The sequence below is a fragment of the Seriola dumerili genome, unplaced genomic scaffold (assembly GCF_002260705.1).
Source record: "Seriola dumerili isolate Sdu_G_001 unplaced genomic scaffold, Sdu_1.0 BDQW01000609.1, whole genome shotgun sequence".
Taxonomy (NCBI): Eukaryota; Metazoa; Chordata; class Actinopteri; order Carangiformes; family Carangidae; genus Seriola; species Seriola dumerili.
This window is the reverse complement of record NW_019174864.1, coordinates 1,296,523-1,323,372: the sequence shown is the minus strand read 5'-3', so window position 1 is coordinate 1,323,372 and position 26,850 is coordinate 1,296,523. Positions and strand designations below refer to the sequence as shown.

The 26,850-nt window shown below is 41.0% G+C and overlaps 1 protein-coding gene across 3 annotated transcripts; it reads left to right on the top strand.

The window, feature by feature from the left end:
- Positions 1-1,032: 1,032 nt before the first annotated feature.
- Positions 1,033-26,512, top strand: LOC111236271 (WD repeat domain phosphoinositide-interacting protein 1-like). 3 transcript variants are annotated; one of them, XM_022764945.1, is made up of 13 exons: positions 1,033-1,372; positions 3,638-3,720; positions 5,939-6,105; positions 10,309-10,405; positions 11,654-11,751; positions 17,039-17,131; positions 17,704-17,774; positions 19,337-19,444; positions 19,638-19,802; positions 20,928-21,035; positions 21,912-22,051; positions 22,679-22,779; positions 25,748-26,512. In XM_022764945.1, the coding sequence occupies exons 1-13, from the start codon at positions 1,284-1,286 to the stop codon at positions 25,796-25,798; spliced, it is 1,371 nt and encodes a 456-aa protein (XP_022620666.1). In that variant the 5' UTR covers positions 1,033-1,283; the 3' UTR covers positions 25,799-26,512. The 3 variants fall into 3 exon arrangements, with proteins under 3 accessions (XP_022620666.1, XP_022620665.1, XP_022620668.1); XM_022764944.1 differs by having other exon boundaries at positions 5,936-6,105; XM_022764947.1 differs by having other exon boundaries at positions 5,936-6,105; positions 22,679-22,833; positions 25,748-25,804.
- The last annotated feature ends 338 nt before the right edge of the window (positions 26,513-26,850 follow it).

Here is a 26,850-nt window from a genome sequence, read left to right as displayed (position 1 = left end):
ACTGTTCTGAGAACTGCATTAAGAGAGGTGAGAATGATGTTTCTGATGTGAGAACTGCATCAAAGCGATTGAGAAAAACTGTAATATAACAATATAGAAGCTCAAACTGAAATACTTAAAGTAACCACATAAAACCCAATACAGCTTGTCTTACAGATATTCCATTGTGCTACCCTCGTAGTAGCCTGTACAAAACATCTCCAGGACCCCGGAGTTGTCTGACTTCAGGATTTTGTCATAAGGTTTTGAGTCTTCTGCTTAGACCTCTCACTGCTGCCGTCCTCCGGACGTTTCTTACAACAACAGTGGAGGAAGGCCAGGCAACTGAAAAAGGTGCAGAAATGAGGATTGTGGGTTGGCATTGAGGCCCCTTGACTTCTTCAACACGGAATAACAAATCATATAGATTTGATTAAATTGGTTATATTAGTTTCATCCCTGAACAGAGAAACGTATTCAAAACTTCATTACAATTGCCGTGCTCACAGAAATAACATAAAGAAAGATGTTTTCTAGGATCATCTGGATCCTCTGATATATTTTGCATAAATTTATCATTTATCAATATCATTTATCATCGATATCTATTTATTTAGCATCTGTAATTTAAATAGATTCTGAATTTCATTAAAATTCATTAAATTCTAAAATGAGTGCTGCATCACTGTTTTGGAGAAAAAGTAACGAACCATCAAGCCCTGTAATTACATTTATTCAAAGTGAAGTTATGGGACATGCATATACGATATGAGGACAAACGAAGGGTTTACTATGTAGTTTGGAGATAACAAAGAAAACATTAAGTTGTAATTTTCTGAGCAGTTTCGTTGTTTTTTCTCCGTGAGAAGAATGTTGGTGATTTTGCTCCATCACATGAATGGACAGACACAAACAATACCCTCTCTGCCAATAGAAACACACTGTTGTACACTTGACCAATCACAATAGAAGCCAGCGACAACATGGTTTCACTATCAGCCAATCATAAGAGTCGGATGTATGACGCGGCGCTGTCAGCTGTTCTTGTTTTGCTTCTTTTTCTTCTTCTTTTTCTCCGGGCTCTGGATAACCGACCTCTACAAAAACCGCACTCAAACATCGTTTTAATTCATCTCTAGTGGAGAAACACTGCGGCTCTGCTTCGAGCGCTCACTCGCTCATAATCCGTTCCACATTTCTTCCAAATTGGAGCCGTCTTCCGCCGACATCGAGCGAAGAGGTGCAGCCGATCCCAGGCCTCCAATCCAGGGCGGAGGGAGGGAAGGAGGTCGCTGGGAATCGGGATGGAGATCGGGGAGGGAACCGGCGGGTCCGGCGGACCGGACGGACCGGGGCTCCGGTTTGGCTGCGCCTCTTTCAACCAAGACTCCACGTAAGCAAGCGGGCGGGTAACAAACGGCTGAGTCAGCTAAAGACTCATCCTGCTTGATTTCTCCCTGAAACTAGACAAATATACACAGCTTGACCCTGAACTGCATTTAGACACAAAACAAAACGCTGCGTGACACAAATCAGCAACAGTTGATACAGGGACATGGACATACACTTGTTATTAGGAGCACTATTCAGCACGTCAAAACAGATGCATACTGTCGTCTGTGGTTCTGGACAGGCTTTCCAAAGTTTGGGAAAATAACCCTGATGATGTCATAGTGATGTCATCGGCGTTATCTTGGCTTTAGGTCAGAGACTTCACACTTGACAAAGTCTGAGTTATAAAATAAACGGTTGTGTAGAGATTTACAGATGTGGGTGATTACAAATCATGGAGGGGCTGTCTAACAAAATATGCTATAGAGGTGCATCAGAGGAAATGTAGGCTCCAGCATTTTGTTAAGGTTACCAGAGACTCAAACTCAGGACATCTTGGCCTCTGGTGCTACAGCGGTTTTGACCAAGCCTGCATTACAAACTGAGCCCTTGGAGTGTGATTGTCCAAGCACAAGTGGTGTGATGTTGTCAAGGCTCCATGTTTTCCAAGACTGACCCAAACTAGGGCCTAAAAGTCAATATATCTCCCACAAATCCCCCATCTTCATTGATTTAGGTTAGGGTTTATGGTTGTAATAGCAAGTGCTGCAATAGCCTTGAAGGGACTTTGAATGCAAAGGGTGTAAGTCATATCAGCTAGAGGGACAGCAGACTGCTGAACACATAAAGCATCAGGTCAATCTATCAGGTGGCAGTCTATGTCAACAACCTGTTGGGGATTCAAACCAGAAGCATTGAAGCCACAAGCCCCTTGTCAAACAACAATAATGTCATAAACATACGGACAGTTGCTTTATGTTTGATAAGCCCCACTCGTGCATCTGACGCGTTGCTCATTTAGTTAAAATGCTGAGTAATACAAAGATAAGAGCAGGAGATTGTGAAAGAGTTTTACATGTATTCAAATGTATTCTCTGTGGTAAATTGCCCTCACTTTACATATTCATCTCCAGCCCATGTGTCAATAATAGTTTTCAGACAGCAGAAGAAGGCAGACTCCAGCATGTAATTACTCCTTCCCTCTGTATAATGTCTCATCTCATCCCCCAAAACTGTAATCATCTCTTTATTGTACAAAATAGGAAAGAGATCAGAAAGAAAGCTGCATGTCACACAATGACTTTGTTCTGCAGGGACAGTGAAAATATTTTTTCTGTGTTTTCTGTGTAGTGCTGCAGGTTTCCTCCTGTTGAGAAACAGGATGAGACAGGATAGGAATTTACTGATCTGAACAGGTGGCCATTATGAAAATGACTGGTGTTAAAAAAAGAGCTGATGTCTCAAACAGGTTAAACATCATCTGTTTAAACTTAAGTCATCTGAGTCAGTGTATACAGTGTAAGGCTATATCAGCAGGTAAGAGACAGGAAGCATCAAAAAGTAGTTGTTTGATAAGACATCAGATAAATGAGTGGTCCTGAGGGCTGTCATGACAAATGTCACCCTGAGTAAATGTTCAGTTCAGGATCCTTGTCTAGATGACATATTGTGATTTCAATCATAGATCATTAGAGAAATCATCAACTGCTAATGTGTCTTACATTTCCTCTTCGGGACAAACTATGTCACAACCAAGCATCAACCTCCGGGGCTGAATAATGAAGCCAACACTGAAGAACCAAAACCTGCACTTCCTCTAATGACCTCTAGAGTCTGGCTCCAACAGTGAGTCAATCCCCATAGACTCCCATGTTAAAATGTCCAACTTTACAGCAGAAATAAACATTTGGAAACCCCTCTAGAGGACAACGCCTAATGACGAGGAAACTCATGAGTTTAACTTAACTACTGTCTGTAAATTTCTTCCACATCTCATGGTTTTCCTCACGAGACAGAATTATCATTTACCTGCTGCTATGTGACTGAAAGTCCTTACAAAGGTCATGTGATAACATCTAAACTACTGCATCTCCATTACAACTGAAAGTAGAGATGTTTTGTCAGCCCAACATATTTCACCACTAGGCAGCTCCTATAGAAGGGAACAGGGAAGACATTGTGGTATGGATTCATAAGAATGTTTGCAATTGAAATACTAGAGAAATTGGAGGTTTACAATGTGTGTGTGTGTGTGTGTGTGTGTGTGTGTGTGTGTGTGTGTGTGTGTGTGTGTGTGTGTGTGTGTGTGTGTGTGTGTGTACTGCAGGTCACTGGCTTTGGGAACAAAGACTGGCTACAAACTCTTTTCTCTGACCATGGTGGATAAACTGGACTGCATCCATGAGAGTGGTAAATATGGATCTGACTGCAGGTTGAAAACATCCTGCTCTGGTGTAAACTGAGTTCATGTGTCCCAGACAGACCTGTCCTTACAGGCCACATCAAACCTCCTCAGGCTTCCCGAAAAGGATCAGTGATTAAACACTGGTTACATTTAGCCACAGTAAATAACTGCCTATTGTTCATACAGTAGATAGCTCTTACTGAGGTTAATATGTTGAAACTCACTTTCTTCTGTCATTCTCGAAGTCTTATTTCCCCTCCGTCTGAGCAACAGGAGTTAACTTAGCGACAAAGCTAACTTAATTCTTATGTTTTAGTGTCTGCACGATGTTGTATGAACTTCTTTTCACCTCATAAATCAGTAAAATATGGAATTTGCCTAAACGTTTGCATACAAGGCCAGGCAAGTTTATTTCTGTAGCACCATTCAGACACAAGGCAATTCAAAATGCTTTACAGAGACACAAAAATACATAAAAAATTCAACATTAAGATGACATTAAAACAGAATTTAAAAACAATAAAAAATACATTTGAAATGAATAAATGAATATATCAAATATTAAAATTCATAAGATCAGGTAGGAAACACCATTTTAAAAGGGGTGTTGTAGTGATTTTTGTTTTCAGTCCTGATTTAAATTAGCTAAGAAATTCAGCAGATCTCAGGTGATCAGGAAGCTCATTCCACAGGTGAGGAGCAGAGAAACTTCACCTGGCTTGGTTGGCTTTGGGGCCAAAAATACAGTGGCCCTGAGAGCTCAATGCACTGCAACTTAAAAAAAGACAAATAGACACCATGAAGGCATCATCCTGACCTCAGTGGCCCGGGTTCCAGTCCAACCCATGGCCTTTTGTGCCATATCATCCTCTCTCTCTCTCTCTCTCTCCCCCCTGACATTGCTCTCTCTCTCTCTCTCTCTCTCTCTATCTCACCATCACTTTCGGAATTAAGGCAAAAAATAACTTCAAAAGAAAAGAGTTATTCTCTTATTGTTATTCAAAGCTTTTAACTTCAAAAGTCACAGTTGGGCATTGAGCAACAAGTCCCAGGTTCATCACTTTTTAGTGTCCTGTGGAAACACTTCCATTGTGTTGTGTGAATTTGCAGCACATACAGTATGCTGTCAAATTGATGAAGATGTTTTCTGAATTTGTAGCACTTTTTGCATGTGTTTTCTTTCGCAGTGCATTGAGCTCTCAGGGCCACTGCAGAAAAACAATTATTTCAGTTACAACTGTGTATTAGCTGCAACCAGAGGTACAGCGGAGTGACTCTGGAGTTCTGTTAATAGTCTGGTTATACATGTTGAGAATAACCTCAGCTCATGTGAACTGAGATACTGCCCACTTTTCTAAATGTGCCTAACAGTCACACAGCATTTGGATGGAAACACAGCTGCAGTCACCAGTTTAATTTGGAGGAAACCAGACATCTTAATCAGGTTTCTGCTAAATCAGAGTATGAGCTCATACACAATCAGACTGCATGAAGAACTGGGAGAGGAAGGGAATCCTTTGTGCATGTGAACGGGAGCAACGAGACCACATCACATCGCTCACTGGGTCATTTTAGGGTTTTAGTGGCTGGATGTTCAGACAAGGCCGAGCTGGCTGTAATTACACCATGCTCTGGTGTGTTGGCCACTGACAGAGACATAAACCATCTACAGACATCATGGCTGTGAGCTCTTTGTGGTGGTTCGGGGCTTTTCCATGCAGCCTCAGTCCAGCTTCAAACTGTCTGTTTCCTTTTGATGACTCAATCACTTCTCTTTCTGCCTCCTCCCAAAGATACACCTGTAATCCCAGAAGCACCATGTTTGTAAAAACAAGAGGAAGTAAAAACTAAGTAGAAAACTACACAAGTGCTGCACAGTTGCAAACACTACACTGACTCTTTTCAGTAAATATTGTGCATAAGCTAGTTTCTGTTTGCTTCTGTATGGTGTGGCCCACTGCTCAGTGTTTTTAAAGCAGATCCCACCTGCATAGACTTTACATGAGATGATGTCATGCAAGTAAATGAACACTTTGTTAAGCTCTGGGAATTTTTTCCATGGATTAAAAACTCATAGTACAAATAGTGGAGTAATAATTGACATTGTTTGAAGTTGGAGGTGTCTGATGCTGGTCTGTAGGAAAATGCATTTTGGCTGCAGGGGATTTTTTTTGTTTGTCCCCATCACTGCCTGTGTGTCTGCCCCCTGTTCTTCCCCAGCAGAGACTCCAGATGTCTACATCGTGGAGCGTCTCTTCTCCAGCAGTCTGGTTGTCGTGGTGAGCACCTCCATGCCGCAGCGAATGAACATCTACCACTTCAAGAAGGGGACAGAGATCTGCAACTACAGTTATCCCAACAACATCCTTGCTGTCAAGCTCAATAGACAGGTGAGCTACCCCGTTTCACACCCCCTGCTTATGCACACACCATAGACATTTTCATTAGGGTGGGGGACAATTATTTCAGAGCTTATCACACTCACAGAGCACACTTTTCCACATCATGGACGCCATGAACACAGCATGACCGACCAGCTAACCGTTAGCATCCTGACAGGTTCTGTCAGAAAGAGCTACCAGCATCACAGTCTATTACACACAAATATGACTCATAGGCTAGCAACAGCCTTAACCAATTGAGACACATAGTGGGACAGTACATGATAAAACAAGTATAATATTATAATTATTATTTTAAACGTGCAAAAAACCAGGACAATTTAGAAGTTAATGATGAAAACCAGGATAATTCTGTGGTTTCCAGGTATTTGTTGGGACTCAGGACTCACAGCTTGAAACCAGTACAATCCTGGACAAACAGGGGCATCTGATCACCATAATTCTAACACAACCCTGTTACATGCTTGGACATCAAGACAGTGGTTAGATTTCTGCTTTGTTGTTCATTTTCAATGGTATGTTTAACTTGGTTACAAAAGTAACTAACTAAGAACTAATTAATATGTTAATGTAACACTGTCATGGGTAATGGTGGCTTGAGTGACTGCTTCCTTATGTCTTGGACAGCTAATGACCATCAGTCTGTGTCTTGACCCTTTGGAGACACACTGAGACAACTCAAATAAACCAGAGCCCCTCTGACCTGCTGTTCATGCTTACTCAATGAGCTGATTCACGTAGCAAACCATTACACTCCTTCATTTCCAACAGAGGATATGTTTAATTTGAGTCTCTTTGGTGCATCGCCACCAACTGGAAACATTTAAACAGAGGACACAATGTTCAAAATATTTTTCCAGTGCTCAACATGCAAAGTTGTTAACTTGATCACCAAACAAAAATGCGACACGACTGTAAACAGCATGTAGCCTCTAATGATTGTATGGCTTCATAAGCATGTGGTTCATGTGCTGCAACAGCTGGGGTGAGTTTGACCTGCATCATGTTGTGGGGCTGATTTTTTTTCACTGACCCTTTAATACTGGAGGTATTCACTTATGTTAACACATATGTTTTAGTTCATGATAAGAATGGCAAAATGCCCCAGGGCCACTGACCTTCAGGGGCCCCAAAGGCTCCAGAGTCACTTGTTTTGCAGTTAGTTTGTGGTACTTACACATTTGTTTGTTAATACTGTATGTATCAGTAAAACACATTATAATAAGGGCCTTACACAAAACCTGTATTATTACTTAATTCTCTGGCCCCACCTTGTACGGCAGACCCTGAGTTGTAAGGCCTGCAATGTGTCACTATACAGTAGTGTGCAAAGGATTTAGGCAGTTTAGGTGTTTAGATCTTCTCCATCACATCGGCCCATTAGGACGCGTCTGGTTGGTCCCAAATTCATTCTGCAGCGGGACGAGTCCAAACATACAGCCAGAGTCAAAAAGAACTTTCAGAGACCAGAAGAACAGTCTGGGATCACATGAAGAGACAGAAGACGTGGAGAAAGACTAAAACCACAGAGGAAACTGTGTAGACCTGGTGCTGGTTTAAAGGCAGAAGGGGGGTCACAGCAAGTACTGAGTTTCTGTTCATTGCTCTTTGTATGAGGTTAACTGTGAAATAAAAACTATTCATGACTTCATGTTTTAAAACAGCTTCAGTTTTAGTGCCTAAAACCTTTGCACAGGACTGGACGGACAGTGACAAATTAAAACCGACATAAAGTATCTTAGGCAGCTGTTGTTCCACCACATGTCTGCAGAACAGCTTCACTGCTACAAGTCTCTGGACTCTACTTGAGGATGAACTCCATTCTTCCCAAACATATTCACTGATGATGATGGTGGTGGAGAGCGCTGTCTAACACGTCGCTCCAGCATCTCCTGTAGGTGTTCAACTGGGTTGAGATGTGGTGACTGTGAAGGTCACAGCATATGATTCACATCATATTCAGCCTCATCAAAACATCAGTGAGCCCTTGTGTCCTGTGGATGGAGACACTTGTTTTTCAGGTTTTTCCTTTAATCTGTGACCATCTCTATGTTGTGGTCACACAATGCTTAATACATTTGTGCTTAATCAAGTTTCCACAAATGAATCGTTGGTTTGTTTATTTGTTTGCTTATAGGGGGCAGAGCACATTAATCAACTCTTGACATTAAACCATAAATGTTTGCACCTGTAGCCAGATACAACTAAACAACAGTTTACAACCTGTTACAGCACCCAGAAGTGCCCAAAACCTGTTGATGTTTTAAAGGGAATATCCCTCAATTTAAATTTGCACTCTCATGGCTCAACTGGTAGAGCATGTACCACTTAGACTAATTCCTTACTGCCTTTGCTGCATGTCATCCCCTCTCTCTCCCCAACTTTCCTGTCACTCTCTCACTGTCCCTGTCTGAATAAAGGCAAAAACTGCCCAAAAAAAAAAAAATCGAATTGCACTCCATAAAGTTGGGCTCTCACAACAGACAGATAAAATAACAATAGTCAGAAATGAAGAAGCAGAGACAGAGATTTCCTGACATTTACTTCCTAATATGGGTCACGTTTCTCATATTCCTGAATAGTACTGAACTACTAGTAGTACTAATGAACTGAACTTCACCTTCAGTGCCCCTTCAAAGCTCAACACAGGTCACAGATTAGGGAACACTATTAAATACGAATGCAAAATCAGTGCAGCTTGAATGTCAGCAGCTGCCTAAAAGGACAAGTATTCTAGAAAATCCAAATGTATAGGTTATAAACCACACTTCCTCAGCATTCTCTGATGTTACACACATCTGCGGAATGAAGGTGAGGAGTTCATGTGTTCTCTAACAACACAGAATCTGTCAGCACACTTTCAGGAGGACTGTTGACAGAAATGTGATCTTTGAATCAATAGAGGGCACATGGGCAGTGCCCCAGCAGCCACAAAGCTGAATTCAGAGTCTGCAAACTTTACAGTAGGAAAAACAACACAATGCTCTTTTGTATTTCCTTCACTAACAGCACACACTAATTCAGCACTGGCTTCCTCCTGATCCTCCCTCCATCTACTACAAGTAAATGGGTATAAGGGCATTTTCACACCTAAAGTCTGTTTGCTCTGGTCTGACTCAGTTGATGAGTTTGTAAACTTGTAGGTTCAGTTTGCTTTCACGCACAGAAAAATTCAAGTGTACCAAAATGCATCATTAAAAAACCACGTGAGAACGTTCTCCTCTTATTGTTCAGATTGTCTGGCGGGAGCAGGAAGGTAAACACAGGAAGAAGGTTGCGGGAACCGTATTGCTCAAACTTGAGTGAGATTAGTGTTTTCACACCTGCCCAAACGAATCGTACCAAGGGGGAAAACCAACCAGGGTTCAGTTTAACGGAATAAAAAGCGCAGGTGTGAAAGCACCCTAAGGGTGCCAGAGAGAGGGCACTGTTAATGAGTGATCAGCCAATCAACACCTCACCCAAGGGATGTTGTCCCTTGCTTCTCGTCTGATCAATAACTGCAGCTTATTGTTAGAGTAGAGACATTTAGCAGCTCTATTCCTCTCAAAAAATGAAGTGAAAAATGAGATGTGCTGCATAAGCTATATTAGACCTATGCACCACTGAGCTGATCATGTGCCAACAAGTGTCCAGGTCCAAGAGAAGGAGCACAAACACCTAAAGGATGCTTTTAAAGCTTGTGGTTACCCTATCAGGACCTTTGTGAAAACAGACACAAGATTCAGGAAGAACACCAGCGCTGTGGGTGGTGAGGAAAAAAGAACAAACGTTGTCATCCCATGTATGTCAGGTGAATCTGATCAACAAGCAGCACATCCCTGTGTTTTTCAAACCCAGCAACACACTCAGACAGAAACTGGTCCATCCAAAAGACTGTACACCCAAACACAAGAAAAACAGTCTAGTGTATGCAGTCCAAAGAAACTAAACAACCATTACTGATGTGGTCAGCTCTATGGATGAGAAGTGAAATGTCTTTGAGTATCTACAAGTCCAGTTGCCCCCATTTCGGCCAGGACCTGGATGACTGACAGTTTCACAGACATGTGAAACTGTAGCTTTGAGGAAGTGATTGTGAACAGTTTGGATGTTGTTGTGACTGTTCCTATAATGAGTTTGACTGATGTGAGCTGATAGAACACTGACTGCATCACAGTGTAATGACCTGATGCCTGTTGTGTATTGCAGAGACTTGTGGTGTGCCTTGAAGAGTCCATTTATATCCACAACATCAAAGACATGAAGCTGCTCAAGACTCTTCTCAACACTCCGTCCAACCCCTCAGGTAAAACACATACCAAGAGACAGGAACTGGCTCAGAGTAAGACACATGTTTTTTCTGTGGTGCAGTGACAGCCGGGCTGGACGACTGAAACAACTTCTGACAGGATGATTCTGATTACACCTTGTTCAGGTTTTAGCTATCATTCCTATCTGAAATAATAACACTGTACTCACCAAGATAATTGCCTCATAAAAAGAAATCTGACAGGGCAAGAAACAGAAGCAACGAGATGACTAGGAAGGTGGTAAACAGAGTGCTGCAGGGATGATGTATTTTCATATCATCACCCTGGTTCTCTCGATAACAATCCAACAAGGATTTTTTAAGTATTACAGAAAATAAACAACAGTTTATGATACTGACAGGTTTGTTCAGCAGGATAATCTTCATGAATGAACACCGCTTTATGATATTTAAAATCTAACCAGCACATGATTTCAACGTACCCACTGCTAACCTTAATCTTGTAATTTGATGTAGCTCTGACCTCTTCTACAAAAGCCTTTCCTCTTACATAGTTAGTGATAGTTTGTAAGAGCGCAAGTACAAACACACAAAGCTGTAAAAGTGGACTGGTGAATAGATTATTGTTAAACTTGATGACATTTAAAGGAGCTATTTGTAAGATTTGCTATCGCTACATAGCTAAAGTTAGCATTAGCAACTGTTTACTTACCAGTCTAGAAGAAACCTTGTGGGTTCAGCATCAACTTCAGTCCTTCACTCACCAACATCTGTCTCCAACCTCTGTAGTTTCATTTAGAGACTTGTTAGCGATGGCCTTTTTTTTTAAGAATATTTTAGTCATTTAACCAAAAATCCATTTAACAAACAAGAGACTTAGGGACAAGGGAACCTGAGGTGCAAAAATGCAAATTTATCTCTGAAATCTATTTTAGCTAGTTTTTTTTTTATTGCATTCATTTTATTAATTATTTTTTTAAATTAATTCATAAATCACATCACTCATGCGCAGTCACCTGCGTACCATGGTGCATGGTGTGCATCCTTTTGTTTTTGTCTGTCAGTGTTTCTTTCATCGATGGTTTGTGGTTCCTAATATATCTCTGCTATTCTGTTATTTTGTCAGTGATTGTAACACACACAAACTACATCCATCAGCACCTCTCTGAAACACTTTGAGAAAAAGCTGAATATTATATACCTTCAGGATTTATTGCAGTACCATCGTTTGCCAGTCAGTTATTTTTTGTCCATGACATATTTACATTTTCTCTCCTCCTGCAGGTCTCTGTGCTCTGTCTATCAATCATTCCAACTCCTACCTGGCATACCCCGGCAGTGCCACCATTGGGGAGATCATAGTGTATGATGCCAACAATTTGGTAAGCAACATTTAATCACAGAATACCTCAACTGTTGTGCTACCATCTGTCATCCTCAGTGTCTATAGGCTTGTACAATAGAGTTCTTTGTAGCCTACAGTGTGGGTTATAGAATCCATCACAGTCTGACAAACAAGCAACAAACCAGACGGACTGAACCAATATAAAGCCAAAGATGCAAGTAAATTTGTAAAAGATGGTTTGTGCTATAGCAAGTAATTTTAATATGTTCAATATGTTATGATGTCACCTTTCATAAAACAAGAATTATACATCATAATTTGAAGGCTGTTTGTGAATGTTAACAAAGGTATGAAATATATGCTGAAAATGGGGTCACAGGATGAGTTGGAACATTTTTCCAGTTTTATTGAAAATTAAGCAAGCCAAGTCTTAAATTTGAAAAACCTTAATGATACAATGAAAAAAAAAGTCTGAAAAAGAATGCAAACATGATATAAAACAGGCCTTTTTCAGGGATGAAGAAATTTTGCATGGTTTCAGCAATGGAAGTAAATGAAGCTGTTAAAGGAGCTATTTGTAAGCCAAGGTTAGCATTAGCAGCTGTTTAGTTTCCAGTCTTGCTGAGAGCTTCAGCCATCGTTTACAAGACAAGAGGTTATAATATGTCCTCTGAGCAGATACTTTTTCAGGGCAGAATGACTCAGTATCAGAAAGTAACGAGATGGGCGGACTGGGCCAAGGCTAGCTGGTTAGCATGCTAACTTCACCTTGTGAGTGTATGTGTGTTGTGCATTCGTCTATGTAGGTGCATACTCTCTTGACAATGACCCCTTAAAATAATTGAATTCAGACAGGGTTTTGTAGGTCAATCACTAGGCGCTGTCTCAAGATAGCAATGCACCTGCAATGCACTGGACACATACCTCATTTTAAACAAACACGCCCATGGATTCAGAGGGTTGCAAGTGTATCTGCTATTTAAACAATGTAGGCGCTGGACAAAAAAATTACAACTGGGTCAGTCTGAAACTAGCAGAGACACTTGTGTTCTGTTTTGTACCACTATGCGGCGGGTGTAAGATAGAGCCCAGTTTGTCAAAACTCTTTCAACACTAGTCTGTACTTTTAAACTGAAGGGCAAACACCTGCTGTTTTCTCTGATAGCATTTCCTCTGAAGAGGTTTTGTCTCAGGTCATCTTCTCTTCTCTCAGTGCTCTGCTCTTGTTTGTCTGACACCGTTTACACCGATGGCGCCTTCCCCGGTGTCGGTTTGTATGACACCTGAGACTTCATGATATTCGTTCACTTAATTTTTTTTTGTTGAAGCCTTCTACAGTCTGGGCTGAGAGCACTTTTGTTGATGCACACACAAGTTTAGAATTTCTTGTTGTGTTCCAGTGTGTGTTAGCTCTCATGTTCATAATATTGTTCATATTATCTCAGGTTTCTTTTTACCTGGAAATACAGCAGCAGACCTCAGTCACACGCTGACTGTCCATGTGAACTGAGCCAGACAGAGAACACCTACCTCTGCTCTCTCTTGCTTCATCCTGCACAGCAACAGGATGAAAACAGCTTTAGCTTGTTTTTGTCATGACTTATTTTTTGACATTGTGTCATGATACTGCTAACATGAAAATACATACAGGCATGTAGATACATCATAAGAAAAACAATGCATTTAAAATGATTACACAATGAATACATGGGAATATTTTATATAGCCCAATATCACAAATCAGAAATTTGCCTCAAGGGGTTTAACAATCTGTACAGCACACTTAGACCCTTGAATTGGACAAAGGAAAACCTCGCCAAAAAAACCCTTCAATGGATTCAAAAGGGAGAAACCTCAGTAAGACCAACAGAGAAGAGACATGCAATAGCTGTCATGTAGAGAATAGAACAACATAGTAGATTTACAATATGGACAATCAGGATATAGTGTAAACATACTGTATAGTATATGAGTATAAGTATAAGTATATGATCTTAGAGTACACTGAGCAATGTCCAGGTGCCGCCCACAGACAGGACCTGAGCCACACTACCTCCTCTTCACTGTGAGGGCCTGCCCAGAGGACAGACTTCACAAACAAGAGAGAGAGAGAGAGAGAGAGAGAGAGAAACACAGCCTGGGTGCTCATCTGCTTGAGGGAATAAACAGTTTTAGAGAGATGTTGTCAGCAGAACTATATGGACTGAACTATATGTACTATGTTTAATGGATTCCTTAAGGCTGAAACCATTAACAATGTTAACAGGTACCTGGTCTGAAGTAATCAATGGATAAGCCACTGACTGAAAGTTAACATATAAAGATTTGTATAAATTTGGATTTAAATGCCTGAAAAGACTTCTAGACAGTCTGATTGGATGTTGTTCTAGAGGAAAACACCCTCCAACCTGCTGACTTCTTTTAACTGTATTCTGACAACAAAGAGCATGAGATGGAATATAAGGTTGACAGGTCAGACATGAAAGAGCTCATTTATGATTTTGTATGCCATTAAATTATTGCATCATTCTCTATCTGAGCATTGCATTTTAAACCCTCATCAGTCTGGTTTCAGACCTATAGACATAGCACCGTGACAGCAGCATGTGAGGTAGTAAACAATATCATCTCTTCCCTGGATAGGAAGGAGTGTTGTATTTGACGAAAGCATTTGACACAGTGGGTCATTCTATTCTTTGGATAAACTCAGATCACTTGATTTTGACACAAATGCATATAACTGGTTTCACAGTGATCTTACTGGCAAAACTCAAGCCATAGTTGCGGACGGATGACTCTGGTTTCTTTGAAGTTAAAATAGGGGTGCCACAGGACTCAGTACTAGAACCTATCCTGTTCTCATTGTACATAAATGACCATGGGACGGTTGCACATAACACCTTAAGTTTTCAACTTAAGTATGGCTGTTACGACCCCAGTGGTTGTCTGGTGCTGCTGCTCTCTCTCCCTCCAGGTGTTGCGCCTCCTCCAGTGAGACGATGAGCTGTGCACAGGTGGATCTATTTTGGCGGGATTGTCGGGAGGTGACATATGGGGAGGAGGGGGCTTAGTCGAGTGGGTGGGTCAGAATGTGGCAACGTGTTTCCCGCATGTGTGATACTCCTTGCGTGAAGGAGGGTGTTTTTTCAGACTTTGCCTGAGGTTCCATTTTGTTCTTTGGTTGTTAACCCTGGTGGTTTAGAAGCCAGCGCTTTTTTGTTGTTCTTTTTTGCAGGACTTTTGCTTTAGTAATAAAAATCATTGGTTTTCGCACACTTTCGTTTTGCCTCCTTATCTTCCTTTCCTCCCTGAACACTTTTTTCATTTGTTACTTCTCATCCCCTGGCAAACATCGGGGAACTTAACAATGACACTTTAGGTTTAATTTCTCCTTAGCAGAGAGAGTTCATTAAGGGTGTTGGATAGAATCTCTTAAAAGGTTTCCTTAGTTAATGAAAAAAGTTGAGGTATTTTCCACAGTGAAGGAGATTTTACTATGGTAAAATTCTAGTTTCCATGGAGACCGTTTGCTGGTATTAGCTTGTGATGTGGTTTAAGGATGTCTCACGGGTGCAGCACACTCTTCCTGGGATCCGTTCATTTTCTTCATTTATCCCCATAAACTAAAATCCATTTAGCTGTTAAGATGGAGTCAGAGGTACCTTTAGTTTTTTTCCTTACTTTGGTCACTAAAGTCTTTGTGCAACAGTTTAATTGACTAAGTGATTCCTTAAGACTAAGATAAGGAGAAATACTTCAGTGAACTTTTTAAGGAAACCTTAAGGGGAAAATCTTAAGGTGTTTTGTGCAACTGGTCCCTGAAGCCTATACACTGAACACCCAGGATAACTTATCTGGTTTAACTGAACCTATCATCTGCCCTGATAACCTATACTATGAAGCTGGTTGTCAACTGGCTCAGTTAACCCTGGTTTACCTGTCTGGCTACAAGCGTGTTCATGCGAAAGAGGAAGAGTTGTTAATTATAAGCAACATCGTCAGACCCATGAATAAAGTACTTAATATATGTTTTGAGAAGAAACACTGACACCAGCAGGTTAATTCAGCTATAGTGACCCATGTCAGTGAGTTCAGTGAACTTCAGTGGCCCCCTTAGTCTCCAGACCTGAATCTAGTAGAACAACTTTGGGATGTGGTAGAACAGGAGATTGCAGCAAGAATGTGTTAGGTTCACTGAATGTAGGACCACAAGATGCAGACTCCGGACACCGAATAGGATGAGAATCACAAATTTATTTTGTATAGAACCAGTAAGGGGGCTGAGGGCCGATGTGGATCCAGGCTGTGGAGTATCCAGAACGTGAGTAGCTGAAGCAGAGCTGGTTGATGAGAGGAATGGAGCCAGAAAGCAGGACACAGGAACTAGACACCGGAGAATCACAGGTTAGAGCCAAAATCACAAAAAAATACAAAGTAGTCAAACAGTAGTCAGAGGTTTACCACGGGTGGGTAACGGACGATCTGGCGATGAGTGGAAGAATGAACTGCTCTTTTATCCTGCAGCAGTGTAGGTGGCTTGATTGTGAGATGAGGAGCAGGTGAGTGATTGCAACGGCTGTACGGCTGATTCCAGTTGACCTCCTGGCGCCGCCCCAGCTCCAGACAGACACAGACAAAGACACACCCACAAAGGAGAAGGGAAAACACGGAGAAAATACAGGACCGTGACAGAATGTGCAGCTTACAAATCTGCAGAAATGATGTGATGCATCATGTCAACATGGAGCAGAGTCAGAGAGGAAAGTTTTAACATCTGATGGATCAATGACAAGAAGAACTGAGGAACTACCCAGTGTTAGTGTGCTGTTCCTAATAAAGTGCTCAGTGAGTGTATCTGTGTTAAGACTAATGAAAAAAACCAAACCAAACCAATGTGTTAGTTTGACTCTCAGTACTTTCTGACATCTCTCCTCTGTCTGTGGCTCTCAGCTCTAAGCCCATTGGTTTGTAAATCTTTATGATGGCTCACAGACAAAAACTTTAATTTCTAATAACTGTCCTGTCATTTCCTAAAACAGCTCATTGCATATAGTTATTATAGATGAATAATGTTATAATGCTGTGATGAGTATTTGGAGCGTCAGGGCAGTGTCTGTGGGACTGGACAAACATAAATTACTGTGTGTGTGTGTGTGTGTGTGTGTGTTTGTGTGTGTGTGTGTGTGTGTGTGTGTGTGTGTGTGTGTGTGTGTGTGTGTGTGTGTGGCTCTGACATAGTGGAAATATTTCACCAGTCACTTGTCTAGGTGACATAAACATAAAATGGAGTAACACTCTTTCTTTCTGTCTCTTGGTCATTTCAGCACACAGTGACATTGATCCCAGCTCATGACAGTCCTGTGGCAGCTCTCACCTTCAACACCCCGGCCACAAAACTTGCCAGTGCCTCAGAGAGAGTAAGAAAGACCCACCAGAGACCACCAACCTGTCCATGTCTCACACCTCTGAGACAGACAAACTCAAATCCAAAAGATGGAATGAGAGCTAGTCCCAGAGTGGCAGTCCATCCAGCCAATACTGTAGTCCTGTTAATGATGTTCATGGTTCCAGAGAATGAATCCTGACCTGCTGACCTTTCTTCTCACAACATCATCAGGCTGAATTTCTTTTCCTACAATGCCACAGTATTCTCTCGTACAAGGGAAATTCAACAATCTGACAGATTAATATAAAATGAATTGAGATTCCATGAGCATTCTACAAGTACCATTTTTAAGTCAAAATGTGAACATTGGACACATTCAGATTTTTTTTATTTAAATAACCTCAGGCCTTTCCTCTAGTGCCACCCCCACGTCAGACTTTGCATCCATCAATCTAACTTTATAACTCTTCAGTATCATCATGTAGATTTTTACTCTTGCTACATATATGATTATAAATGAGTGACACTGAAGATCATCACTCTGCTATAAAATACGTAGCTCTTGTAAACCAGAGTAAATATATCACCTCACTGTCTTTACAGGGCACCGTTATCCGAGTGTTCTCCATCCCTGAGGGCCTGCGTCTGTTTGAGTTCCGCCGGGGCATGAAGAGGTCAGACTTCACACACACTGCCTCATGTCACCTGGGTTCACCTCTTGGCTCGGTGGCTGTTGTCATTGCCACTCAGTGATTTGATTGTAGGATTGCTGGTAGCAGCATCACTGTTGACACCATAAACTCCACTTTTCCGTCCACCATTTACCCCTAAAACAAAGGCAACTGCCCTCCACGTATCATCAGCATCATGTCTGTAGTGTCTTTAAGCTTCTTTTGTCCCATTTTAAGATTTTCTTTTGAGAGATAGACTGTAAATAAAGATGGACGTAGCCTCTGTGACAGCACCCACAGGTTTTTGAAGAATAGGTTTGAAGCTCAGGGTGAGCTGCTCAGAGTGAGGTGCTCAGCTGTCGCCATTTTGGCAGTGTCTGACTTCGCCCTTAGCTTCTATATCCTAATCCAAAAATGGTCAAAGAGGGGACGTCATGTGGCGTAGTGGTCTAAGCAGGCGCCCCATGTGTAGAGGCTACAGTCCTCGCTGCAGTTGGCCCTGGTTCGAGTCCTGCATTGGACAGCCTTTGCTGCATGTCATTCCCCCTCTCTCTAATGTACTATCAAATAAAGGCATAAAAAAGCCCAAAAAATATACTTTAAAAAAAAAAAAAAAAATGGTCAAAGAGGATAGGCGTGTGTGGAGCTGAGATTTCAGTGCATGATGGCTTGTGTCAAGCATACGCTCATCCACCTGTCACTCAAAGCAGCCATGACCTCAGTTATTCATAACTTTAAGGCTTAATAAAAATGTAAACAGGTGAGTTATATAAACAGTTGTCATGAAGGAGGTAATTAGCTGTAGAGACAAAAACTTTTTTTTTGTACCAGGCTGTTAACATGTTTATTTTTGCTGTAAAGTTGGATTGGATTTGGATGGATTTGGATTTTAACATGGGAGTCTATGGGGATTGACTCACTGTTGGAGCCAGACTCTAGTGGTCAATAGTGGGAACTGCAGTTTTTGGGATGTTGGCTTCATTTCACAGCCTTGAGGGGCTTGATGCTTGTTTTCAGTGTTTGGATTAACACAATTTACTGCCGTCAATGAGCAGTTTGAGTCTCAATTTACCCAGAATTCATTCATAGCATTTTTTTTTTTTTATTCATTTTATTTTACACAAATCACATATACTAGATATACTCTCTCAATTTCCTGACCATTTATTTTAATATGAACATGTTCAACATTACTTTGATTTCTATTGGAATAAAAACATGAAGTTTGTCTTGATTATATTTAATTATTTAATGCATTTAAACCACCTATCCGCCTCAACCAGTCGTTGGAGCGCTGCAATGTAGACAGATTGTCATGCAAGCAGCAGACTTCATGACATCCTAATGACTGATTACAGTTATTAAATTATCTTTGTTGGCTTAGATCCTCACTGAGCTTGAGGGTAACAAAATGGCTTATTACTGATGAGGTCAAGTTAGTTATCCAAGTATTGATTATTTTTCCAAGTGTTTATGCAAGTTGATGTTCATTGTGTGTGTGTGTGTGTGTGTGTGTGTGTGTGTGTGTGGTGTGCGTATGTGTGTGTCTGTCTGTTTGTCTGCAGGTACGTCAATATAAGCTCTTTATCCTTCAGCCCTGACGGCCAGTTCCTCTGTGCTTCCAGCAACACAGAGACCGTGCATATCTTTAAACTGGAACAACTGGGACCAAGGTACACTCACACACAAACTCACACACACAGACACACATAGATACACACACACACACACACAGACACACACACACACACACACACACACACACAGTTACTTTAACCATGAAGTAAGAACCTGTAGCACTCACCAAAGTGTAAATCCAGCTGTAGGACAACCTTGTTCTGACACAAGCTTGTTACCCGTACACAGTGGAGGGGACGAGGCTGCCACCTGGACAGCCTACATGGGGAAGATGTTCTCAGCAGCCAGCAGCTACCTCCCTGCACAGGTGTCTGGCATGATGAGCCAGGACCGAGCCTTCGCCACCGTTCACCTCGTTACGTCTGGCCAGAGGAACGTCTGCACCCTGGCAATGTGAGCTTCTCTCTGGTCTTTAGGAATCAGGGGCTGCACTCTGTCATTCTATCGTTGTGTGTGTGTTCTTGTAAGTTTATCATTGTCAGAACCTGTTGTGTTTTTAGATATTGACAGGGAAGAGATTTTAAGTCCTCACCTCCTTATAGAGATGGGTTCTGTGACCAGTTTCTGTCCAGCAAAATTCACAGATTTGTTAAACTCAAATGCTAATTAATCTTAATCTCATCTCTATTTTTTAATCTCTCCTGGTTATTTTTTACAGAAGCATAATGCATTCACCTGAGAACAAAAATTTGCTCTGTTTTTCTGAATTAAGATTATCATCTGAGAATTCTATGATATGATCTTGTTCATTCAGAGAAACAGAACAGATTATTTTTCTTAAGTGAATGCATTGCGCTTCTGTAAGTTTTTACTCACAAAGACCAAAGCTAAAAACATGCAGGTTCTGACTTGATTCCTCTAGTAAGTTCCTCCAGTAAATTGTGTTATTTATTAATCTGACTGATGAACATCTGGTCAGTATGTGGTTTTTAGACATCCTGCCAGAGGACTGCAGTTGAAAATTAGCCTGTTGGCTAACACTGGCACATTTACAGAAAGGTTAATTAATGTACACTGTCCTTTTCAAATAAATAAATAAATAAAAATAATAAAAATTACATCAGCTTCAATTCATAATAATTCTGTAACAGCGCCACTGAACTTACTCTTAAAAATGTTAAATGTTTGTCACAACAATTAATATCAATCAGCCATCAATGTTTCATATCCTCTCATTGTTGGAGCTCTAGGTTGTTTTATTAATGTTAATGCTGATTCATTTAGAGGCTGACACTAAAAACAGCTGATCACAGACTGGAACTGCATGTTTGACTTGTTATTTATAACCTAAGTTATTTGAAAATGATGAAAGCTGCATTTAAAAAGATTTAGTGAACGATTGAAAGCGATTTGGATCTGATAGGTAGATCTGATACTGGATTAGGATTCCATAGATGTGGGTTGACACTGTGATGGTCAAGCTCTTTGGAGGGTGACAAAATGTTCCTCTCTTTTGAACTGGGCTAAAGTGAATGTCTATGATCTTAAAAATTGTAATGGAAACTCAAACTGTTTCAGGATCCAGAAGCTTCCACGGCTGCTGGTGGCCACGGCCAACGGCCACCTTTTCATCTATAATGTGGATCCACTGGACGGAGGCGAGTGCACATTGGCCCACAAACACAGGTGAGGATGGATGGGTGATCAGCATCAGGCTAAGGCTCTGCACTCTGATACACAGATCAATGTTTCAACACACACGGCCTCATTCAGATCCAATGTTCTGCTTATACAAGAAGTTCATAACTTACATGTCAACAGGATGGAAAGAAAATAAGAATTACTCATTTATTTAAAATTCATGGAGATTTGATAGAGACATTAATTTTGCAATTATCTCTTATCTGTAATTAGGTAAAGATCCTAATTTATGCTTAATTTTGAGCAGCTGGATCAGTGAGGTTTTGTTAGGACAGATTTTCATAGACAGTTCTCCAGTCCTTGACGACCTTCAGTGGCCATTCTTATATTTTCATATGTTGAAAACCTCCTATCATGATCTGTCAGCAGTAATCAGGAAACAGGAAACCAGCCAGTATTCATGGCACATGGAGTTCATCACAGACCTCACGTGTCTGCTCTGCTCTTTGCTTTATCTCTTGAATCACAAAGATTCAGAACTGTGAGGTAGATAATGAGAGGATGTGTAGGTGATAAAATGTTGTTATTCACAAATGATCTGAGAAATACACTGGGAAATATTCTGTAGCATAATGATTCATATCAGTGTCTTCACAGAGCAGACAACATCAACACAGAATGTACAGAGAGGTCATTCCCTGACATCCATATATCTACTTTATCTGTTACAGGAACCAGTTCATGCTAAATAAATAGAGAATCCAAGACAGGGTAGAAAACATGTGGATGCATGTAAATAAAGTAATACATTAACAAAAAATAAACATAATTAACATAAATACTCTGCAATTTCCTGAACATATCCTAGATGAGGATATGTCCTAAGATCTCCTTGCTTCCTTCACTCTCTTCCTCTCCTAGGCTCTTTGGTGTTGATGATGTCCAGGGTGAAAGAACAGAGTCACAGGGGTCAGAGTTCACAGGGCCAGCACAGGCCTGTCCATCCTACGCTGCAACCGCTGCCTTACCAGCCTCTGGACCTGTCACTGCGACCCTCACTGGTTAGTCATCACCAACACTTCTCCACAACTCTTAATGAAAGCTTTGACTTCTCTCTCAGGATGTGGGTTTTCTTCAAAAGGTAACATAGTAGCCATGGGAGGGTTTGTCAGTCCAACCACTAATGAAGCACAGTGGCCCCTGCTTTATAGGAGTAAAGAAAGGGATCACTGTTATTAGTCAGTGTTTGTAAATAAACTACTGAACTCATTTTTTCATAATGATGAGATATGGCTCATGAATGTGTTTTAATCATTGTTGGAGAACAATGGAACTCTATGCAGAACAATCTGGTTCTAGATACATGGACATGGCTTGTTAGTCTGATACAGACACATTCACTGTTGTTTTGGTCTTTTCATGGGATTTGTTGACAGTAAGAAAGATATAGAAAATAAAATCTCCTTATCCTTTAACATTGTCTTCACTATCAACACCATCAGAAAATTGAGGAAAAAGCACAAACCTGATCAACTGACCCACCACAGAAGCACTTACAGCTGCTGGAAGCCCTTAATGCACAACTTTACTTCAATTCCTTTCAGCCTGAAGCCTCTCATGTTAAAATGCTTCAGATGAATCCTGTGGGTTTTTCTCATGATTTTTCTGTCTCTTCTGTTTGGACCCAGGCTACTCTGAAGACGGTGGGGCAAAGAAAGGCGAAGTCATTCCAGAACATGAGTTTGCTGCTGGACCTGTATGTCTGGACGACGAGAACGAGTTTCCTCCCGTGAGCATCCAGAAGTGCTAACTGTCAGCTATAGCTAGCTCTGCTACAACAGATGTAATGTATAAACATCAAATCGTTGAGATTACAAACTAAATGCTTCTCTGTGACCCCACATTTTCTGACCGTCCAATATCAGCAATATGCTCAGCCAATCACAGCACGGTCATGAACATTGGACTTTACCCAATCTGAGGACAAAGTTTTATGGACATAATCCACATTAGCAATAAATGGCTGACTCGGTCACCAGTTTATTAGGTACACCAACATAAAACTACAGCAGTCCTGCAGTAAGTTCTCATTTCATGAAGGTTGTAATGATCAGATTCTGAAGTGTTTTCAAGAGGATTTGAGACTTTATTATTATTTTTAGCTTGTGATCCAAGGTGTTTTTTGTTTTTTTTAAAGTATATTTTTTTGGGCTTTTTATGCCTTTATTGATAGTACAGTAGAGAGAGACAGGAAATGGGGAGGCAGAGAGAGGGGGAATGACACGCAACAAAGGCCATCCGATGCGGGACTTGAACCAGGGCCAACTGCAGCGAGGACTGTGGCCTCTACACATGGCTGCCTGCTTAGACCTCTGTGCCACACGACGCCTCTCCCAAGGTGGTTTTTATTGTCATTGATTTAAATAGGGTAATACTCAAAGTGGCAGCAACAATGGCCACAGTACATGTGAATTCCAACACCATTCAGAAATAGTTGAAAATGTAGAAGGCGACCTCCTCGTCCTCAGATTCATTCGCTCTTTCTCTTACAGATTTATTTTGCAGCTTTATCTGTTTCTTCAAAGTCTATCAGCAAAGCCCCTTTCAGACACACAGCCCTTTATGGCAATTTAACATGTTGCATTCATGTCTCAATAACCCTGGTCACTTTCACATAAAAGTCGCAACAGCAAGCTTATCTGCAACATTTTCATATCACTCTCAACTTGAACAAAGTCAGACTAAGGTAAAGATGCAGCAGCACAAGGTGGAGCACAGAGATTAAATGTTTGCTTTATGTAGAACTCAAAGTACTGTAATAATTCTTCTATTATATGCCAAGAAAATACAAGTCGGTATGAAACCAGGAAATACTGTGATTGTTGAGGAGATCAGTGTCATCTCTGTCTAGAGAAAAATAAGAAAATCTCATTAAACCAAAGTAATAATCACAGCCTTTCCCATTATATTTCTGATTTACACTGCATGATTGGATAATGAATATCCAGCTAAATGCTTTAACTACAGTGTGTGAGCAAATTCAGATTAATTAGTCTCAATTTAATGACCTGTCGGTCTATACTGGTGTGATTGGTCATTTAGGAGGATTCTGGGATTGACGCTCACAGTGAGGATCAATCATGCTTCAACAGCAGTTTAAATCCACCACTGACTGTGAGAGGTAGACGGTCTGAAAGGGGCTTAACTGTAACACAGTGTAGTGATGACAGTGATGTAGCACTGTAGACCTTTCAGTGAGTACTGTAGACATTGGCAGATTATATTACATAGGTGTCTTAAATTGCATTTATTAAAGGAAAATTCTGGTATTTTTGCTAACTAGCTAGCTAACTGCAAAAGGATCTACTCCTGATGCTAACCAAACAGCTGTGTACTATCAGTAACAAAGAAGCTCAGAGTCACAGCTGAAGGCTGAAACAAACCATTGTAGCTGGTTCATATCTCTGTTCATGACCACACCGTGCACACATCATGGAGCATGGAGTCCTGTTGCTATGGACACCACAGAGGAAGCTGCTGCATCACTGAGCTGAAGTTTGACTCTCCAGAACACAACTGGAACATGTTTGATGGACTGATGAGACTGAGGTTGGACTGTGTGAAGAACATCAGCTCTATGTGTGGTGTAAACAGATCTCTGCACACCAACATGAAAACATCCTCCCAGAGGTGAAGCAGGGTGGAGGGAGCGTCATGATCTGGGTCTCTGCTGCCTCTGGACCTGTTTATCAAGGTCTCTTCCAGGATCATGTCAGGGTGTCTGTCCACCTGCTGAAGCTGAGGAGAAGCTGCTGATGCAGCAGGACAATGACCCTGAACATCGGAGTAAATCCACCTTCTGGAGTGGGCCAGTCAGAGCCCAGACCTGAATCCAGTAGAGATGCTGTGGACTGAACTCAGCGAGCCGCTCATACCAGACATCCAGAAAATCTGTCTGACTGAATCAGCTCTACAAGAAGAATGGTCCAAACTTCCTCCTGAACATTGAGCAGCTCTGATCAGCAGCTACTGAAGAGCTGGTTTCAGGTTATTGGAGCCAGAGAAGGTTCATCCATCAATCCATTCATCCATTAGCTATACCGCCTATCCTTATAGGGTCACAGGGGGGCTGGAGCTGAGCCCAGCTGACATCTGGCAAGGGCGGGGTACACCCTGGACAGGACACCAGTCCATCACGGGACTGACATTTAGAGACAAACAACCATTCATGCTCACATTCACACCTATGGGCGCTTTAGAATTGCAGATTTTAACCTTACATTTCATGTGTTTGGACTGTGGGAGGAAGCTGCAGTACCTGGAGGGAACCCACACAGGCACAGGGAGAACATGCACACTCCAGGCCTTGAATCAAACCCAGAACCTTCTTGCTGTGAGGCGACACTCCTAACCACCGCTTAACGAAAGAAGGTTCAACCAGTTATTAAATCCAGGGTTCACTGACTGTTTCCACCAGAGCTGTGAATGTTGTATGAGCTTAGGGACACTGTGTTTGTCTGTATTTGTGACTTAGATGAAGATCACATTTTAAAACCAGTTATTGCAGAAAACCAGGGCATTCCAAAGGGTTCTCTGACTTGTTCTTGCTGCTATTTTTAACACATGACAAAAGTGTCCTGAAAATGTATTGCTTTGTAGAGTTAGAGTTTTCCTGGAATTTCCCTTTAACTGTACCAGAAACTGCATCTGACAAATCCTGTAGACAAAACTAACAGGTGTGTCATGTGTCTTGGTAGATTAATTGGTGCCGCGACGGGACTGGAGGTGGCCAGGGGAGGCGCTCGTGAGTGGGTAGAAGGACAGATGGACAAACAGGCACCAGCAAGTGAGACGAACAGCAAAAACAAAAGTCTTTCAGGGTGCCAAGTTATTTTTCATTGAGAGAGAAAATAACATTGATTAACATTAAAATTCAAACTGACACGGGAAACAAAACACTGACCAAGAAGTAGAAGTCAAGCAGTCATTTCAACAAGGACCAGTTTGATCCTGTTACATAATAATTATGTTTAAGCTCCACTTGTGATTTTATGAAAGCACCAACAGTAACTGTGAACTTCCTCTCAGCTCACTGTTGAGTTTCAGATCAGCTGTGAACCAGAAGGAAACGCTGCTGTTGGTCGCTTTAAAAAAAAAATCAGGAAGTGGTGTGTTTTATGAAAATATGAGGTGCATGCTGGAGCAGAAATATAACCACAATTTTCATAGCTTTATTACTTGACAAATATTTTGTTAAGTTGCATTATTGTAGCAACATTTTTATTTTTCTCATCAATAATATCTTATATTACAAATAGTTTTTGTTTTATTCTGTATTTTATTTACTGCATTAACATGTATTAAATGTGTCTGTGTTTGCCTCCTGGACACATGTCAGGAGGTGTGTACGTACTGTATGATTGTGCTTATTATCATTTGTAAAAGAGTAAAAGTATTTTGCTAATTGCACAAAACCAAAATAAGTCAAAGAAACAGAAATAAACAGAGTGGAGGAAGTATGAGCCAAATCATTTGTTTTCTTTCATGTCATGTAATCTATTTCATAGATAAGTTTTTCATTGTGATCAACATCTCACCTGTGTGGTCTGTAGATAACAGGTGTTATTTTAGTAAAATTTTATTTTCTTCTTCTTAATATGTAGTTGCAAACATAATATAACTTAATAATAAAAACACTGACTGCAGATTCACATTTTAAAACTGATATTTAAATATTTTTCATCCTTGAGAGGCATGCACCCAGACGCCTTATAGGGGTCACATCTTTGGCACCTTTTTCACCCCTGATGAGTCTGCACCCCTGATCTTAGCTGGAGTTATTTTACAACAAAACAACAGA

Coding starts and splice junctions, on each gene's coding strand:
- LOC111236271 (XM_022764944.1), top strand. CDS start 1,284: ATGGAGATCGGGGAGGGAACCGGCGGGTCCGGCGGACCGGACGGACCG. Junction 1,373..3,637: donor TCTTTCAACCAAGACTCCAC/GTAAGCAAGCGG, acceptor TGTGTACTGCAG/GTCACTGGCTTTGGGAACAA. Junction 10,406..11,653: donor CACTCCGTCCAACCCCTCAG/GTAAAACACATA, acceptor CTCCTCCTGCAG/GTCTCTGTGCTCTGTCTATC.